At 43.7% G+C, this 20,225-nt stretch overlaps 1 protein-coding gene across 3 annotated transcripts in view; it reads left to right on the forward strand.

Moving 5' to 3' along the window:
* The window catches only part of LOC106553869 (uncharacterized), a 40,889-nt gene extending 20,910 nt beyond the window's left edge, over window positions 1-19,979 (forward strand). For all 3 annotated transcript variants that reach the window (XM_087710003.1, XM_014072449.2, XM_014072450.2), the window contains 2 exons: window positions 6,291-6,455; window positions 17,079-19,979. In XM_087710003.1, the coding sequence (XP_087566129.1) occupies window positions 6,291-6,455; window positions 17,079-17,225 (312 nt within the window). In that variant the 3' untranslated portion in view covers window positions 17,226-19,979. The remainder of the gene's footprint in view (window positions 1-6,290; window positions 6,456-17,078) is intronic.
* The last annotated feature ends 246 nt before the right edge of the window (window positions 19,980-20,225 follow it).

Here is a 20,225-nt window from a genome sequence, read left to right on the forward strand (position 1 = left end):
GGAATTTGAATATATTTGTGAAATTGCAAATTGTCTGAATGACACATTTAATGTAATCCTCAGTTAAGCATTGCTCAGCAGAGCTGCAGCCTGTCATCTTTCACTAGGTAGCAAGAGAAGAATCTAATAGAGTTAACATGGCTTTGAATATAAAGATGATAGAAGCTGGCCCCATCAGTACGACTGTATGGTTAAGACACATTCAAGACTGTACCATTTCAGCTATCTTATAGTAAAGAACAGACTATTTAATTGGGTAGAAAGTTGCTAGATTGTCCCCTTTTTAATATAGAATGCTGCAAAGCATTTTGTCCAGAGAAGTGTAGAAGGCTTATGACAGCCTTTCCTAAATCAGCCTGCTACCAGACTGGTTGGTTGGGCAACAGATCCTATTATCATCATAGCCACAGATCATGATTGCTGATAATTATGGGAATTATAGTATGGTACAGGTAAGCCTCAACTTACAATCACAACTGAGTCCAAAATTTATGTTGCTAAGAAGACGTTGTTAAGTGAGTTTTGCCCCATTTTACGACCTTTCTTGCCACAGTTGTTAAGTGAATCACTGCAGTTATTAAATTAATCCTGCAGTTGTGAGGTGAACCTGGCTTCCTTATTGACTTTGCTTCCCAAAAGATAATCACATGACCTCGGAACACTGCAACGGGCTTAAATATATGCCAGTTGCCAAATGTCTGATTTTTGATCAATGCTGCAGTGGTTGTTAAGTGTGAAAAAATGGTCACAAGTCATTTTCTCAGTGCTATTGTAACTTTGAAGTGTCACTAAATGAATGATTGCAAGTCGCATATTGCCTATATATGGAGGTAATAAATTAGGAAAAATTTTGCTTTAATGCAGTTCACTTTGGTAAATAAATGATGCAAATTGAAAGGATTCCTTTGAAGCTTAAAATTAAATATTAGATGTTTTAGGAGGAGTGCAATTAATACAATTATTAACATTTGTATTATAATACTATTATATTGTTTTTAACTGTTGTTGGTTGTATGCTACCCACAGTCATGTTTAGTGAAATGGGCAGCTATGTAAAACAAATATATTTTAATATGACAGCCATTCTCCACACTCATCTGAATTAGTTGGCGGTTTCTTCTCTGCTGAACAATGAGATGCAACTTTTTCTAAAGAGCGGTATATGATCTCCCAGATCTCCAGGCAGGCCCCTCCTCACCTCCTCCCTCAGTCTATAGTGAGGATTCGGCCTTGGTGGAAGAAGGGGAAGTGATAGACAGAGATTTCTCTGATGAAGGTTTGATCTTCGATCAACCTAATTCCTCTGGATTATTTCGCCCCATGCTGTTTAAGTCTTTATTATATAAAGCTAAGACTACCACTCTCATGGGGGAGGCGGCCTCTAAGATAGCACTGCAGTTGGCCTGGATCCAACTGAACGCCTTTTTGCTGAGCCAGTTTCATTGCAGGAGGTTATTCTCTCTCCCAAACTTTTTCTAGATCTTGTCCAAAAGCAATTGGATCAACCGACTGCAGTTGCCCCACCCAGCACTGAGGACAGGAAGTTGTACACTTCCACTCTGGAACTGGAGGGTATTCTACAATTCCCGACTGTGGATCCACCCATGGTTGTTCTAGCTTCCCCAGTTCTAATCCCATCAGAAATTTCTGAAGGCCTGAAGGCTGAGGACCGTAAGGTCAAAACAATCATTCGTAAGACCCATCAGGCTGCGGCCTGGGCCCTCCGTGCTGCTACTGCAGCGTCCTTCTTTAATAGGACTTCTTTGGTCTGGCTTAAGCAGTTACAGGATAGACTTGCCCCTGAGGATGCATGTCTTCACCAAGACGTTACCAAACTGATGGCAGCCCTGGAATTCCTGGCGGATGCCACTCTTAATGCAGCAAAATTTGCCTCCCGGGCTGTGGTTTCCAATGTGGCGTCCCAGCGTCTGCTATGGCTTCGCCATTGGCAGGCCGATGTTAAATCCAAGTGGCGCCTTGCTTCCACCCCCTTCAAGGGTGGGGCCTTGTTTGGGTCTGTACTCGACCCAATTCTCATAGAGACAAGGGATAAACGCAAGGTCCTCCCTTCCACTGGGGGCCGCAGCAATAGAAGACAACAACCTTACAATAGGTGCCAGCCCTTTCGGCCTGGTGATTCTGGGTTCACCACCACCCCCTACGTTCCCCACTACAACAGGGCCTTTACCCAGCCACAGGACCGTGGTCAGGACTGCACGGGGGCCAGGGATAGGGGTCGCCAGCAGAACCAGGCACACTCCCAGAACAGAAGGCCATTTCGTGGGACTGGCAACCGGTCCTTTCGGAGGTACCGGTGACTCACAAAGGGAAGAACCCGTGGGCGGGCGTCTCCTAGCCTTTGCCCATCAGTGGGCGGAGACCACGTCCAACGCCTGGGCCCTCTGGAATTTCTCTCCATCCCCCCGAGACGATTCATCAGGTGCCCTGTGCCCAGATGCTCAATGAAAAGGCGTCTCATGGACACCGAAATACAACATCTCATTTCCATCAACGCCATAGAGCAGGTTCCAAAAGGCCAGGAAGGACTAGGGTTTTATTCCATCTTATTCCTAGTGTCCAAGAACTCGGGGGGATGGCAGGCCATTCTAGATTTGAAAAGACTCAATCGGTACATCAAGTATCAAAGGTTCAAGATGCAATGCTTAAAAAGCATCTTGGCATCCATTCGCCGGGGCGACATGATGACATCAGTCGACATCAAGGAGATGTACCTCCACGTGCCCATCCATCTGGCACATTAGAGGTTCCTACGCTTTCACTTTGCTGGTCGCCATTTTCAGTACCGAGCCTTGCCCTTTGGCTTGTCATCGGCCCCTCGCACCTTTACCAAACTCTTGGCAGTGGTGGCAGCGTCGCTTCGATCAGTCCCGGTGAGAGTAAATTGTTACCTAGACGACATCTTGGTGCTATCTCCATCTCTGGACCAGGCCCTATGGGATCTACAGGTAACAATGAATTCTCTGCGGAGTCACGGCTTCGTCCTGAACATCCCCAAGAGTCACCTGCAGCCGACCACGTTGTTGCTCCACCTGAGGACCATTCATCAATTCCATCACATGTGAGGTCTCCCTGTCCTGCAAAGGTGTCAGAGCATCCAATGTTTGGCAGCCCAGGTGTTATCTTAGAGACTCTTGCGATTGGCTACGCTCTCCCAACTACTTGGGAAAATGATCTCCTGCATAAACATTGTCCCCTGGGCCAGATTCCATGCACGCCCATTGCAATGGTTCCTGCTTCCCTTTCAGAGGGCATACACCAGCCATTCCCAGATCAAGGTGCGGCTCCCACCCAAACCTCTCCAGTCCCTTCGGTGGTGGACGTCCTCCAAACTCCTCAAAGGGTTCCCGTTCAAGGAACCAAACCGCATCCAAGTTACGATGGATGCCAGTTTATTCGGGGGGGGGGGCATGCCCTGGATCGAGTTGCACAAGGCCGCTGGTCGGATCAAGAACTGAGGAACAACATAAATTGGTTGGAGCTCCGGGCCATCCGCCTGGCCCTTCAGGAGTTTAGGGACATAGTGTCAAACCACCACATTCTAGTCCTGACCGACAATGTGGCCTCCAAGGCCCATGTCAACTGCCAAGGGGGGCACCCACTCCAGGGCCCTGATGCTGGAAGTGGAGAAACTACATCACTGGGCGGAGAACAGGTTGTTGTCGCTTCGGGCGGAACACATATTGGGCGATTCCAACACTCAGGCGGACTGGCTGAGCAGAGCCATGGTGGACCAAGCGGAGTGGCAACTCCACCCCGACCTCTTCCGAGAGCTCTCTCGCCAGTTCAGCCATCCCGAAGTGGACCTCTTCGCGCAGCCTTACAACACGCAACTACCACGATTTTACTCCAGGTACGTGACACCCGGGGCGGAGAGAGTGGATGCCCTATGCAGCCCGTGGCCGGCCGGCCTTCTTTACGCCTTCCCACTGCTCCCGATCCTCCCGCTGGTCATCCAAAAGATTCTGACGGAGCAAGCGGAAGTCCTGTTGGTGGCTCCGATGTGGTCCCGGCGTCCCTGGTGCGCAGACCTCGTGCACCTGTCGATCTCACGTCCCTGGAGGATTCCGGACAACCAGATTCACCTCAACCAGGGAGCTCTCGTCCACCCGAACCCCCAGCTGCTGCAGTTAGCCATGTGGCACGTGAGCTATTCTGACCGGACTTCACTACTCAAGTAAGGTCATTGACACTATTCAAGCGGCCCGTCGTCCATCTACTACTCGTGTTTACGAGGCCACCTGGCAGGCCTTCTGCAGGTGGTGCCGCCGCACTGGGCCCAACCCTCTCAAGGCTTCGGTGCCCCAAGTCTTGGACTTTTTACAAACCGGACTTGACGAGGGTTTAGCACCCAACACACTTCGCAGGCAGGTTGTGGCCTTGGCCACGGTAATTGGGGGTGGCCAGGGTCATTCATTGTCTCAACACTCACGAGTCAAGTCCTTTTTGAAAGGTGCTGCTAACCTCAGATCTCAGACCGTGCATCGTTACCCTACTTGGGACTTGACCTTAGTGCTCAAGGCTCTTATGGCCTCTCTATTCGAGCCTATTACATCCATCAGCCTTCGGTTGCTGACTCTTAAGACTGTTTTTTTGGTAGCTATTACATCGGCCAGAAGAGTGTCCGAATTGGCAGCGCTGTCGGTTCGAGCGGATCTCTGCATATTCCATCCCAACAGAGTTGTCCTCCGTTTGGACCCGCCTTTCCTGCCAAAAATCAACATGTTATTCCACAGGGCTCAGGAGCTTATCCTTCCAGACTTCTGCCCCAGCCCTTCCCATCCGCAGCAACGCCAGTGGCACCACCTGGATGTGCGCAGGACTCTTCGACGCTATGTGAAGCGCACAGCGTCCTTCAGACAGTCAGAAGTGCTTTTTGTATCCTTTCAACCATCATCCATGGGGTAGAAGGTGTCTTCCCATAACATCGGCCGATGGCTAAAGGCGTGCATCGCTCTTGCTTATGACAGCCAATCCCGACCGGTTCTCAGGTGCATCACCCCTCACTCCACCAGGACTGTGGCCACCACGGCGGCCTGGGCCACTCAATCCTCAGTGGAAGAGATTTGCAGAGCGGCTACCTGGTCATCACCATCACCATTCATCAGGCACTACAAGGTTGACGTGTATGCCTCGGCTGAGGCTTCCTTTGGGCGGCGAGTATTGCAACGGGTGCTCCCCTCTACAGGGGACCCTGGCCAGCCTAGCTCCCGCCCTGACTCTTAATTGCTTTGGCATGTCCCATGCTTGGATTCCCCAAGCAGCGCACAGGAGAACGACCATTGACTTACCTGAACGGTCCTTCTATGTGTGCTGCGAGGGGAATCCAAACCCGTCTGCAGCTTCGGCTGGCCAGGGCTATCTTAAGACCTTGACTCAATGACTTCTTTATCTGACTACTGACTTGACTTTACTCTGGACGTGACTAAGACTTGTTTGGCTATGGCCATCATTGACATTGTTACACATCATAACCGGCTGACTTCGTACAAAACTGACCCATCCAATCAGAGGAGGCGTGGTCAACATTTGCATAACTCAGTCTTTAGGCTAATGGACAAAGTTAACCCATGCTTAGATTCCCCTCGCAGCACACCGTTCAGGTAAGTCAACGGTCGTTCTGTCTCATGAATTAGCACCAATCGTCTTGCTGCGTATTGTCAGAATACACCAAAGGCTTGCTTAGTTTAATGGATTAGGCTGGTTTATAGACGCTGAAAGGAAGAGAACAATAGAGTTACATTAGCCTCAGTTCTGACCTTATATCCTGTTTTGCATAGTTAGCGGACCAACACTTTTGAAGCAAAGGATAAATATAAAGTCTTGTGTCAATTATCAGAAGTTCTACCTTGTTCCAGTAGATGTGGGATTTTGTTTCAGAGTTCTTTTAATATCTATCTATCTATCTATCTATCTATCTATCTATCTATCTATCTATCTATCTATCTATCTATCTATCTATCTATCTATCTATCTATCTATCTATCTATTATGACAGTGAGAACAATTAATCAGTGGAACAACTTGCCTCCAGAAATTGTGAATGCCCCAACACTGGAGGCTTTCAAGAAGAGACTGGACAGCCATTTGTCTGAAATGGTATAGGGTTTCCTGCCTGAGCAGGGGGTTGGACAAGAAGACCTCTAAGGTTCCTTCCAACTCTGTTATTCTGTCTCTTGCTTGCCTATAGTATGCATACTAAACGTGGGGGGAAACGTCATGTAAACCTACCAAACTTTTGAAAGATGACCTTTGTTCCTTTGCCTACCTAGGGAGATGAATTGTTCTGTGTTGGAAGCCCCGGTAGCTATCAGCTTCCACAATGGGAGCAGCCTCACCTACCAAGCTATGAGAGTGTACGAAAAAAGGATCGGCAACGGGAAATCCACCAGATGATTGCTGATCGGTTTGGATTATGGGCAGAAGTCTCTCCAGAGGTGAGCAATCAGTAGAAAGTGTCTGTCGGGATGAAAAATATGTATCTTATATCTAGTTCTATAAAATGATTCCCCTGATGAGGTATTTATAGAATTTGTTCTAAGTCCTTTTTATTGAGATTACTTGGGACTCTGCTCCATTATTATTTTCTTAGAGGAAGGAACAGAGTGTTCCAGGAATCTCCAGTGCTTGCCACTTGTTTATATTCTTTCTGGTTAATGATTCATCTAGTATCTTTTGAAAAGTAGTCTTTCTGTCTTCTGCAAGGAGCTACAGAGGACAAGAAGGCAATCATGCATAAGAGATCTGTCCATTTAAAACCATAAGTGAGTGGGTTGGTTCGTGGTGAATATAGCCCCGGGGGTTTCAATAGAGCATATGGTTTTATCTTCAGCTTCTCTCTTACAACCTTGTGCAGGGCAAAGGCCAGGAAGATTCTAGCGTTTTTGGTTGTTCTCCTCATCTTGATACAGTTCTCCTTGGGATCTTGCTGGATATCTGAAATAATCAGTGGTTTTTTTCAACTTGCTTCTGCCTGTTATCAGTCCCTGTCTTGTTAAGATTTTAAGCTAAAATATATGTAATTCAAAGTAAACGATGTGAGTCCACATTAAATTTGCGGTGTTTGTGCTGTGTTGGACCAAGTCAGTCAGTCAGTCAGTCTCCCTCTCTCCTTCTCTCTCTCCCTCTCCCTCTCTCCCCCACTCTCTTATCTCTCTCTCTCTCTCTCTCTCTCTCTCTCTCTCTCTCTCTCTCTCTCTCTCTCTCTCTCATCTGTCTGTCTATCTCATCTATCTAGCTATCATCTGTCTATCTTTCTATCATCTATCTTTCTATCAGCTATCTATCTCATCTATTATCTATCTATCTATCTATCTATCTATCTATCTATCTATCTATCTATCTACCTATCTATCTATCATCTATCTACCATTCAGCTTTCTATTTATCTATCTATCATCTCTCCCCCCCCTCTCTCTGTTTCTCTCTTCCATCCATCCATCCAACCATCCATCTATCTATCTATCTCTCTATCTATCATCTATCCAGACTGTATCAAGGAGTTAAGGCAAGCCCCTCTCCAATTTTTACTTGTGATCATTTTACTGCAAGGACGTGAAACCTGAAAGACATTTTCTTTAAGCAGAACTGTCTCTGAACATGTGGCTCCTCTCAGCTTGCAATCACTCCCCAAAGTACAGATCGGAAATTTGTGACTCTTCAGAGCTTGTTAGATGATTAACTCCCTTCAGGTCGAGTTGACATGGCTAGCAATAGCAGATGATGCAACCTGTAGTCCATCATCTGGACAACTGCATCTTCTTCATTCACCAATGCAAATGGGAGTGATTTATCCATTTTTCAAAATCCACCCTGTTCGCTTATTTTGATATTCCAGATACCCAGCCTATCCTAAATCAAGAGAAATTGGGATAAAGGTGTAATTGCATTGGTTTTCCTTGACACAGAATGCCATTTTCTTTTTTTGTAGTTCTGTCCCAACTATTTAAAAATGAATCCAGTTTACACCAGTGAGATTTCCAAGATTTATATGCAGGATACAGCTTGACTTATGCCATGTCGTAGGCGTAGACATGTGAGACTCCTTCAGCCCCCATTCAAAACACCTATTTGGAGTTCTCCCTAGTTTTAATTGAGTGTGTTTAAAAACCTTCTGGTTAAGATAGCAGAGAGAGAACTTACCTATGCAAGAAATTGAATGAGTGGTGGAGTGGTTCAGATGTTTGTCAGGTATGGGTTGCTTTTAGCCATGGAAGTTCGCTTAGTGACTTTTGACTAGTGTCTCTCTCTCTCACACACACATACACTCAGTCACCCAATCTCACAAGGTGTTTGTGGAGAAAGTAGAAGAAGTGAATCCTCTGTATGTCTTCTTATGTCTCTGTAGGAAAGGTGAGATGTAGACAAAATAAATATTACTATTGATAAGGGATAATTAAAAAAAAGAGCCATGGTGGTGCAGTGGTTAGAATGCAGTATGCAAGCTAATTCTGCTGACTGCCAGCTGATTGCAGTTCGGCAGTTCGATTCTCACCAGCTCAGGGTTGACTCAGCCTTCCAACCTTCCGAGGTGGGTAAAATGAGGACCCAGATTGTTGGAGGGATGATATGCTGACTCTCTAAACCACTTCAAGAGGGCTATAAAAGCACTGTGAAGCGGTGTATAAGTCTTAAGTTCTAGTGCTATTGCTATGATACAGATAAGGGATCCTGGATGAGGGAAGTTATATTTCTAGTGTGTTTTTAAGGGAAGGTAGGAAAAGCTAGAGAATGGACTGTATTGCTAGGGTCTCCACTTGTTATTAGGTCACCTGTGACATGAACTCTGGCTGCTCTTGACCCAGTACTCTAAATCATTTAAGTCATCATGGTCTTTACTACCCTGTTTTCCCGAAAATAAGACTTCCCTGGATAATAAGCCCAATTGGGCTTTTGAGCGCATGCGCTAAAATAAGCCCTCCCTGAAAATATTGCAACACAGCAGCAGCAATGAGGTGACCACGCTCACCGCCTCCTGTACCTCAAAAATAATAAGACCTCCCTGAAAATAAAGCCAAGTGCTTATTCCAGGGGTCAAAAGAAAATAAGACCCTGTCTTATTTTCGGGAAAACACGGTATGCCTTATAATAGTGGTTTGAGAAACTAAAATAAAAACAAAACTAATCTTGCTCTTCTAACAACTGGTGGCGTGCAAAATGTTTTGAGTTTAAAATGTTTCAAAAAAGTGTCTAGTACATCTATCAGTACAAAACATGACATTTGGAGTTCAAAATGATTGTCCTGAGCAGTTTGGAAATATTCTGGTACTACCCGGGCTATTGGAAAAATGTTCTGGCCAAACTGGCCTTGAGATAAATGGAGCAATATCTGAAAACCTTTAGGAGGGCTGGAACAACTCTCTTGGAACTGAACAGCTAAAAAAAAAACTTGCACATTTTAAATTATACTTCGAAACATTTCGTAAAACCATCAGTGCTCACCAAAATCAAAAGTCTATTAGAGGGTGATTTTTCTCTGGTATCTTAGTCCAGTGTTTTTCAACCTTTTTTGTGCAAAGGCACACTTTTTTCATGAAAAAAATCACGAGGCACACCACCATTAGAAAATGTTTAAAAAATTTAACTCTGTGCCTATATTGACTATATATAAAGTAATTTTCCCACGGCACACCTTACACTATGTCACGGCACACTAGTGTGCCGCGGCACAGTGGTTGAAAAACACTGTCTTAGTCAAAGAATAATGATTTGTTTCTAGCCTCAGTGACTTGTAATTCCAGGTCACTGAGGCTAGAAACAAATTTAATCAAATAAAAGGCTTATTATCCTATTGCTACTTTTTCCAGGGTTTCAAAATCTACAGAATTTGTTTGGCAAGCAGTGATAATAGAAGAAAAGGGAAAAGTGCATGGCCTTTGTGCAAATAGGACTCCACCATATTACTGGCATTTCTTTAAAATTGTAGTCTCATAGAAGTGCTTTGAAGCCCCATTTCAAACAAATTTCAGTCTGTCCTGTGCCGTAGTGAAAGAGTTAATAACCGGGTGAATGATATTGACATTTCAAGGAAATAATTGCTTAGAGCAGAATACTTAACTCAGATGAACTAACACCAGCTTCACTACTAGGAAATGTAATCTCATATATAATTATTAGGGAGTCTATTCAATTGATCTCCGTGGAATTTACAACCTAATTCCTTTCTCTGAAAGTAAATGCTTTTGAAATCACAACCTGGAACCCTATGCTGGGATTTCTAATGGCCATGAGCCTTAAAACTTTCATATCAACAAATAATAAGGGCAGTCAGCATCTTGAACACCAATTACAACTTATATTGCACACTTAAAGCACTTTCTATAGATATATAAGCCTTTATATAACAGCATGTAATCTAGATAGGCCAAACAGTAGATAAGTAAGAACTCACGTTGGAACATACATCTAGCGTCAAATCCTTGTACTCAGATTAAATCATCTGTCCTCAAAATCCAGCACTTCTTTCTTCTCACCCTACCTTTCCCCCTGCAGTATGTTGAGGTTTATTTTCTCCGCATGCCAAACCTGAAGTAATGAGTTTTAGAAAGGGAGAACTCATTGCAAGACGTCAATGGAATTCTTTGAATATAAATATTTGCCAAAACTTACAAGCTGAAGTCAAGCCACGCGGTGGCTCAGTGGCTAAGACGCTTAGCTTGGCGATCAGAAAGGTCAGCAGTTCGGTGGTTTGAATCCCTAGTGCCGCGTAATGGAGTGAGCTCCCGTTACTTGTTCCAGCTTCTGCCAACCTAGCAGTTCGAAAGCATGTAAAAATGCAAGTAGAAAAAGTAGGAACCACCTTTGGTGGGAAGGTAACAGCGTTCCGTGCACCTTCGGTGTTTAGTCATGCCGACCACATGACCACTGCGACATCTTCGGACAGCACTGGCTCTTTGGCTTTGAAACGGAGATGAGCACTGCCTCTTAGAGTCAGGAATAACTAGCACATATGTGCAAGGGGAACCTTTATCTTTACAAGCTGAAGTCAGACAAAAGAGCGGAGCAGGTATTTCTGAGTTGTACCTCTTGATAGCTCTAGCCACCTTGACAGGAGTGAACAATGCCGGGAACTGAAATTCTGTAATGTTGGGATATAAATAAGGTGACCAGACGTCCCGATTTTCACGGGACAGTCACAATTTTGCACAATTTGTCCCACGTCCCAGGGCATTCTTAAAAAGTCCTGATTTTTGTGACCGGACCCGGAAGTAAGCCTGCCCCGCCCCCAGCCCTGTATACCCGTCCCGGCTGGCCGGTATTTTGTCCCTTCTGTCTCCCCGTTGCTCAGAAAAGCAACTCTGGAAAGGTTCTTTGCTAGCAGGCAGGTTCTAGGACGCCTGTCGCCACCAAAGGACCTTCCTGGAGTTGCTTTTCTGAGCAACAGGGAGACAGAAGGGATGCAATCTCCTTTCAGTCTCCCTCTGCCTCATTCACTCGTTCGGCAGAGAACGAAAGAAAATGGCATAGCCGAGGACAAAGGAGCCTGCAGCCTCCTTCATTCAAACGTTCAGGCAGTGGGGATGGGGGGGAGGGGCTTTCTCGCACGCCTTCTTTCTCTGAAGCCGCGCCGGATTCAGCAAACCGGGCAGCGCGTGCCCTTGGGATTGTGCAGCAGCCGAAGATCGCCTGGTTAAAAAGGAGGAAGAGGAGGCTCTGCTAGTTTGGGAACAAACATCCGGTTTGCCCTTGGGCCGTTTTTCGCCCTTCCCAGACTCTGGAGGCTTTCCTGAGTTAGAGCTACTGTATTAGAGCTACTGCAGAAATCCAACCTCACATGCTTAGTAAGTTCAGCAACCATAGCTTATTTGCAGTGGCCTCTCTCTGCGATTTCTTATTAACCTTTTGACTTATAGATTCTTTTAGTCTTTAGGGCATGTTTTCACAATTATATGGATTAATATATTAGACATTATCCTGACTAGGTCACATTCCATCTCAGTGCCAAGATACCCAGGGTAGACTCTTCTGGTTCTTAATAGTTAGGGAAAAGATAGGAAGGTTTTAACCAGATGTAGCTTTTGTGATCCTTGCACAAAAACAAGGTCAAAACTGCCCTGTCCCAAGGTAGTTGTGTAATACTGTATGTGTGTAGCTTTGATGTAATAGGTGATAATCACCCCATTTCTACCATTTTGTCCTATGACTGAAATGGACATTCCTTATCAAATTCTCCCCATCGCAAGGCAAAGAGGATTCCCCTTTGTATTACAGGACTCCTTCCAGAATTCTGTAAAATCATGTAAGAACCTGGTTGTTCCCAGAATGCCTTTGAGACCTCATTGATGGGGAATTACTGCTGCCGGATATGTGTCTGTGAATTACAATACTCCGTTTTTTAATGCATTCGCTGTTATTGCACTGATTCATTGCTTTTGCTGCTCACAAAACCGTCTTCTTTTAAGAAGATAGTTCTTTTAAAAATATAAATGAAATTATTTTTGAACTCTCACATAGCCCAACCATGATCTGATTGATCAACTATTTTCAAGAGAATAGGCCAAAGGATTATACAAGAATCATCCCCACTAAAATTGGCAGAGAAATTGTTAAAATATAGGCATTAATATTTGTCAAAGTCCCTTCTGTTTGTGGAAGGGTCTAGTGTTGAAATCCCAATGAATCCACGCTCTTGCTGCTGAAAAATCAGCTGGGCATAGGAAGGAATATAATATCACTGATTTGGTCTTTCTTCTTTTTTTTAAAAAAAATCAACAGTTTCTCCCTTTGGGGGGGTGGGGGGGAAATGGTGATTACGCCGTTGGAAGAAATGTCCTTTTGGGTTCAGTTCCAAGTGGGGGAAAAGACACTGGAAACATGAAAGCTGCTTGGAAAGATGGTTTTAATGGTGAACAGGATCACATGGCTTGAGCTTCTGAACAGAAAAGGGCATCACATGCTCCCGGATGTTGGGTGAAGAAGAGAAAAAAAGAGAGAGATGCTGAAAGTCCATGGTTATGCCCTCTCTGAGCTTTGAACCTGAGCTTGTATTCTGATTGGTTGTCAGACTCCCATGGGGCCAGGCAAGGGCAACTCTGTAGGCTGTGTTTTGAGTCCAAGTTTGGTTGAGCATTACTTCTTCCCAGGTGCCCTGTGGTGAGATGGGTAAAGGGCTAATACTATTATGCCTTACTTACATCACTCTGGAGCTGAAGGGAGGATATCTTTGTTATGTAGAATAGACTGTCTCAGGCATTTTAATGGCCCATTTCATTTTTCTAGGAGAGGGGTAGATGCTAACTTCCTACAACGCAAACCCAAACTCTATCTTAGGTCAGAAGCTCTTTGGGTGTATGGGTGAAGACAAAGAAGTCTTATGTTCGCTTGATCCAAAGCCTCTCCTCTCTCCATCATTTCGTCCTTGCCTCCATCAGAAAAATAAGATTCATGGGAAGTTATGACGGGAATGATGAAGGGAAATATCTGAGGATACTGGCCCCTCCGACATCAATTCTCTTTTCCTCTTGGTATGGGGAGCAGCTTATTTTATCAGCAGGGTCCTATGATAGATTTCCAGGAACCACAACATAAAAAAAAAGTCAGGTTTGAAATCTTGAATCAATAATAAAGGAGTCCCTTTATTTTCATCCACTACTATATATACTGGTACCCTCTGAAAACTAAGCATGATTCTAGCTTCAGAGCTGTTGTTCTTTTCTGCATGCCAAGGCACATATATGTATTAACTGACTACATTACAGCCCTACGTATCGTATTTTTAGGACTGTAAGACACACTGGAGTATAAGACACACTATGATTATGAAGAGGTAAAATTTTTTTAAAAAAGGATTTTGCACTCTGCAGGCATCCCAATCCCTCTGCGCACCTCATTTTTTGCAAAAAAAAAAAGGGGGGGGGGCATGCAGAGTTTCTGGGAGGCTTGTAGAGTGCTCCTGGGGGCTGTGGGAGGTAAAAACAAGCAAAAACAGCCCATTTTTTGCTTGGTTTTGCCTTCCCGAGCCCCCAGGAGCAGTTTGCAAGCCTCCCAAACCCTCTGCACATCCATTTTTGCAAAGGGGGCAGGGTTTCGGTAGGCCAAAAATGCTGTATTCAGTGTATAAGACGCACCCAGATTTTCACCCTCTTTTTTAGGGGGAAAAGGTGCATCTTATACTCTGAAAAATACTGTATGTTTACTGAAATTGCCCTTACATTCAGTACTGTAATGCTTACTCCCAGATAAATGGGTGTAGGATTGCAGCTGAAGTATAATTAAAGCATTGGATGACAATCCTAGTTCATGTAGCAAGTGTTTAAACACAACATTTACATGCCAACGGAAGACTACAGACAAGCTTCTTCTATATTGCAAGCTAGGTGTTTATCATATTGCACTGCTTTTCAGTTTACTTCCTTGGCTTCAGCACAGTGTATCACTTGCTCAGCTGCTGGGTAATTTAATTGCAACAACTAAAGAAAAATTCTATCACAATTCTTTGAAACATTTGGTGTGTTTACAAACACCCACTTCACACATAAGAAATATGCATTTCCAGTGCTTGAAATATGTATGTATGTATGTATGTGTATGTGTGTGTGTGTATATATATATATAGATAGATAGATAGATAGATAGATAGATAGATAGATAGATAGATAGATAGATAGATGATAGATAGATAGATAGATAGATAGATAGATAGATAGATAGATAGATAGATAGATAGATAGATATAGATATACAGATATATAGATATAGATATAGATATATAGATATAGATATATACACACACACACACACACACACACAAACCAAATAGTGAAAAGAGAAAAAGAATAATTTATTTTAAAAGTTAAGAAGTACACAGGTACTACTTACAATCACATTTGACTCCAAAATTTATGTTTCTAAGTGAGATAGTTGTTAAGTGAGTTTTGCCCCATTTTACAACTTTTCTTACCACATTTGTTAAGTGAATCACTGCAGTTGTTAAATTAGTAACATGGTTGTTAAGCGAATCTGGTTTCTCCATTAACTTTGCTTATCAGAAGGTCGCAAAAGGGGATCACATGAACCCCAGACACTGCAATCGTCATAGATGGGAGTCAGTTGTCGAGCATCTTAATGAAAATCGCATGACCTTGAGGATGTTGCAATGGTCCTAAGTATGAAAATGTCACTTTTTTCAGTGCTGTTTTAACTTCAAATGGTCACTAAGTGAATTGTTGTAAGTCGGGGACTACCTGTAAAGAAGCTGCTAGGGTGATTATAGGCCTTTATTCTAAGGAGAGCTGACCCTAAAAAAAAATGGAAATAAAAGCTACATCAGAAGAATGCAGAAAATCATTGCACTGGTTTGCACTGTCCTTATATAACATCACAAAGACTGAGATCACTCATTGCTCCAAACCATAAAGCATGGATTATTAGACATAATGAGTGGGTCTGTACAATACATTTTGAAAAGCTTGTAGTAACCAAAAATCAGGAGACCTCTTTTCAGACTAACCTGTCTTATTCAAAGGCTTTTGTGAACTACAGCTCACTTTTCAAAGTGGGTTTTAATTGATGCAGGATTAAAATTAGAGTGCAATGGGAGCGGGGTGGGGGGATTGGGCGTTTAAGGAGATACAGATTATACATGAGACAGAAAACCCAAAGGTGCTTTTTCAAGAGGCAACTGGACTTCCTTGTTGTTCTTTGAAGACAAGAAAAGTCCAATTGCCTCTTGATAAAGCACCTTTGGGACAACTATGACCTGAATGGCTGAGAATCTCCATAGACAAATTACAGAAAACTGCTTTTTTTTTTTTTTTTTAAAAATCCATTGGACGTGTTGAAGTTTACTGAGATGACCTGAAACCTTTTGAGGCAAGTGAATTCAGCAGCTGCTCCGTTAATTGTACTGGCAAAACCAGCTACTTTGAGATGTGTAATGGAGTATCCTGGGAAGTTAAAATAGTCTTAATACTGTTTTGTCCTTGTACTGAGGTCCTGGCATCAAGCTTGCACCCATTAATATTTTTGGCTTAGCACAATATGTGCAGGCCCAAGCCAATGAACCTGTATCTTCAGTCTTTTTAGTAGAATTCATTCAGTAATTGTAAGAGGTTTTCTTCATATCTACCTCAGCCTCCACTTTTATTCAGCCATGGATGTAAGGCCTTGAAGTCACCCATGTTGTTGTAGCCCGCCAGAGCTGGCAGCAGATTCGGACAGTGAGGAGGTTGGGGAGGAACATGGGCCAGTCCTGGAGTCTGGGGAAGGCTCTGAGGAGGGCTCTGTGTCGGAGGCAGAGTGGGGGACAGAGCCATATGCCAGTCATCAGCTGCCTTCAGAGTCAGACATCAGTGAGGCAGAGGAACAGCTGGAGCCTGTTCCCAGTGGGCGCATGCGCAGTTGCCAGATGAAGGGAACAGCTAAAGAACAGGGGTTGATTTGGGAGTAAGGCCACAGGTCAGAGATGGATTTATACCAGTTCTCACCAGTTCAGGCGAACCGATAGTGGTAATTTGGTCTGGGTCTCAGAACTGGCAGCGGCCCAGGCTGGCCATGACCCCGAACCAGTTCCCCGGTCTCCATTGCCCTTACCGGCATGTTTTTTAGTGTTCTTTGCGCGTGCGCAGAACAATTTACAGTGTACTGCGTGTGTGTGAAGCGCCCACAAAGTGAACCAGTACCAACGCTGGTAAGAACCCACCCCTGCCACAGGTGGACAATGAATGGCCCCTCTCAGAGGAAATAAAATAGGAGCAAGAGGGGAGTGGAGTTTGCAGGAGACAATTGGTTCGCTTACTTGGTTATTGACGCTCTAAGACTCCTTGCCAAGTTCTGCAGATATTGACCTGGCAGCTCTCCAAGCCAGATAAGGTCTGTGACTGTAAATCCTCCCTTGAAAGACTTTGCTGGATGCGAAGGAGCAGAATTCACAGTAAATTAATAAAAGGGTTTTTTGTTGGGACCAGGAGTTTGCTTCATGCTCTTGGGAAGCCTGGGTCAGAACACATGTAAGATTTGGTTGTAGTGGCTGGTGAATATGTTGCCCCCTCTACTAATTTTTGAATGGAGTGTGGAGTTCAATTATAGGGAATATACCCGTGTTCCTGATCTTCTCTTCACAGTTGCCGCCCCCTTACGAACAGGCCTTGAGGTATCCTGCCGCCTTGTCAAGAACTGGAGCCAGCTCAGAGTTGTCAACCAGGCAGAGCCTGCCAGATATGCTGCAAGCTTCTCCCACTTTCCATACTCAGAGGAACACTTCGGTGTAGGCTGGTGGGATTTTTCTCCTTTTGAAGACAGGGTGGGAGCCATTTTGCAGATCTGGACAAATTTAAGAGATTAAGTAGAAGACAAGTCTGGCACAGACTGGGCAATGCTTTCGTTTCTGCAGGGCAGCCGGCCAAACCTTGATGCTGAGGAAGTGGAATGAAACTCTCCGGCATTGTTGCAAAGCAAGCCATGCTCTCTCTCTCTCCTTCTCCCCTCCCCCTTACAACAATTACAGCTGTCTTGAACTAATCCTTAAAGACAAAAAATTTCCTCATCCTAATGGAACAAATGGCCCTAGGGAAGTTCTGATCAGCTTCTCTCGTCCTCTTTTTTTATACGTCAGACCCCCAAATCAACTTCCACCAAGAACAGCCTAGAATAGTGTTGGCTCAACCTTGGTTGGCTATGTTGTGTGGACTTCAAATCCCAGAATTTCCCAGCTAGGTGGACGAATGTTGCCACTCTCTGGCCTAGAGACTATTTCAAAGATATCTCCAGATGATCTTGCTGCAGGAGTAAGTCAAGCAGATAAACCATTGGAATTTTAGTTTGATCCCCAGGAGCTAAACATCAAAGCCTTGTCTGATTGTTGCTTTGAAGAGATAAAGGCTTCTGGTTCAAAGACCACCCTGGGGGAGGGGGAGGACATACAGCAGCTCTTCCACTTAAAAAAAATACCTCTGCTAGAGCTGCCAAACTTTCAAGATATTTACCCAAACATTTTATTTTCTGTTAGCCGTCATAGGACTATCCCCAGGACACCATTTGCGGGGCTTCAGATGACACAATGAATGTATTTTACCCTCTGGCTATTTTCTTCAAGCTACACCAGTGAATGGACTCTTTGGACAAATTCTGGTGGGATTTTTCTCCTTTTGAAGACAGGGTGGGAGCCATTTTGCAGATCTGGACAAGTTTAAGAGATTAAGTAGAAGACAAGTCTGGCACTTTTGTCTCATGTTTCTCCCATTGAAATACAAATAGCCTGTTTTGCAGCCAAGCCATAACTGACAAAAAAGACTTACCTGTCAAAATGTAGAAATCTCCCTGGAAGGGAAGATTTAGCTATTTTCACATATACCAGAATTGTTTATTCTGCTTGTCAGCTGGAGCTCAGACAATCTTGATAAGTTTAAATCTAATTTGCTGTTTGGAGGGGGAGGGGGGAGGCAGGTTTTTGTTTGTTTGTGTTTGACTAATAATCACTCCAAATGTTCCTAATGCTATCATTGAAAATTAATCTAATTGGGAAATGCCTGGGATCGCTTCTATAGTCTTAACATGTAAGTTACCAGAATGCAGTTACTTATTTACTCTTTCCTGTCTGTGAGATTGAAAAGAAGGAATGTGAGGTATATTTGTGTTCAGGTTTTATTTTAAGGACAGTTAATGTAACACTCGATATGGCTAACCCATAAAGAGATAGCTGCAGTAAATTTATATTTCTTTGCTCCTATCCCCCCTCCCTTTAACACCTTATTTGTACTATACTGTCTTTCATGTTTAAAGGCAAGCAGGCTTTCCTTTAACTTAACAGCTAGGTTCATGCATTGCATGAAACCAGTTTATCCATGGTTTGTTAGACAGCCCATGCCCCAGTTAGGCAAAACCAAAGAAATCACACTGCAGCTTAGCATGCTGTATTTATACAGCTAATTACTGTCTTGAGTTCCATAGCCTGTTGAATGATTTACTTGAACTTTAGTTAGAACTATGGCTACGTATCTGCAGATAAAAAAAACAGAAGGAAATGACGGCGATTAGGAAGTGCTCTGTTGCACCAATGGGCCTCCAGTTTGCTAGTTTCACACATTGCATTAAGCTATAAAAGAGTTTCGACTCAAATTGCAATAGGAAGCCAGTCACCGTGACCTATTGAATCATCCCATTTTGGCTTGGTGGGATATGTGAAGTCAAGTCAGACTCATTTTTACATCAAATCTTAAAAGGGAGAAGCAAATCTGCAACTTGCCTCATCTGGGGTTATCTGTGGCATTCATTGACTGAGGTCCCAAAATACCCAAAGTCAAAATGTGGCTGGTTTCTTTGGGATCAGTGGGATATGCATTTGTCAATGAAACATGAAAAAAAAATCATGCCGGTAAATGCACATGAAATCTAGCATTATTGCATTTCATATTCTAACGGTGTACAGTGCAGGGTGATTTGACAATTTTCCCAGTGAAGACAAGCCCTAAATTTACAATATTTTTTTTCAATCTAAAAAAAAGCAGGCGGTCAATGAAAGATGAAGACTGACTGAATAATGTATGTGATTTAGAAGGGAACAGGCACTCTTGCACTCTTCAGATGTTTAAACCCTTAACTTCTTAGGCCCCAGGAAATGTTGCTAATGGTCAAGGAAGGTTGTCAACTGTGCACTAGAACTGTATGTGGCTACCTGGAGGCACAGGCATTTAAGTTTTCAGATTTCATGGGTGAAAGCAGGCCGAAACACATACACTTTGCCATGCAATTGCATCCCATCCCATCTATAATCTTGATTGCCTATGCTATGCTGTGGCCTACATCCTAGGTCACCTGCTTTTTCCTTCTTCAGTTGGTCACAGTGACAAAGACATGTATCCAAGGACTGGAATTTCAATATTGTATATTAAGGACGTGTTGTTTTTTTAATAGCGGCAAGACCAGTCACCACTGTAAAATAATTTCAAAGTAATGAGTCTTAACAGAAAAATTATCTAGAGATGAAAAGTTCTACACAGGTGCCATAAAAGTCAAATTTATAATTAGTCTAAAGCAATCAAGTTGTCTTGCTTCCTCCTTTTGTTGCAATAAAGTTTCAATGATGTATTGCTATAAAGGTTTCCCAAATAGTCATATGCTGTATAACTGGGACTGAAGCCATACTCGGCTCTAAGGAATAACTGTGGTTCACATGTGATGCTACAACCTATGGTTTTCAAACCACCTGGCTGGATCCACACCATGCACTACGACAGAGGTGTCAACCTCAATTTCATTGAAGGCCGGATCAG

The sequence above is a fragment of the Thamnophis sirtalis genome, unplaced genomic scaffold (assembly GCF_051295495.1).
Source record: "Thamnophis sirtalis isolate CommonGarterSnake01/CBP01778 unplaced genomic scaffold, rThaSir2_p1.2 scaffold_3, whole genome shotgun sequence".
Taxonomy (NCBI): Eukaryota; Metazoa; Chordata; class Lepidosauria; order Squamata; family Natricidae; genus Thamnophis; species Thamnophis sirtalis.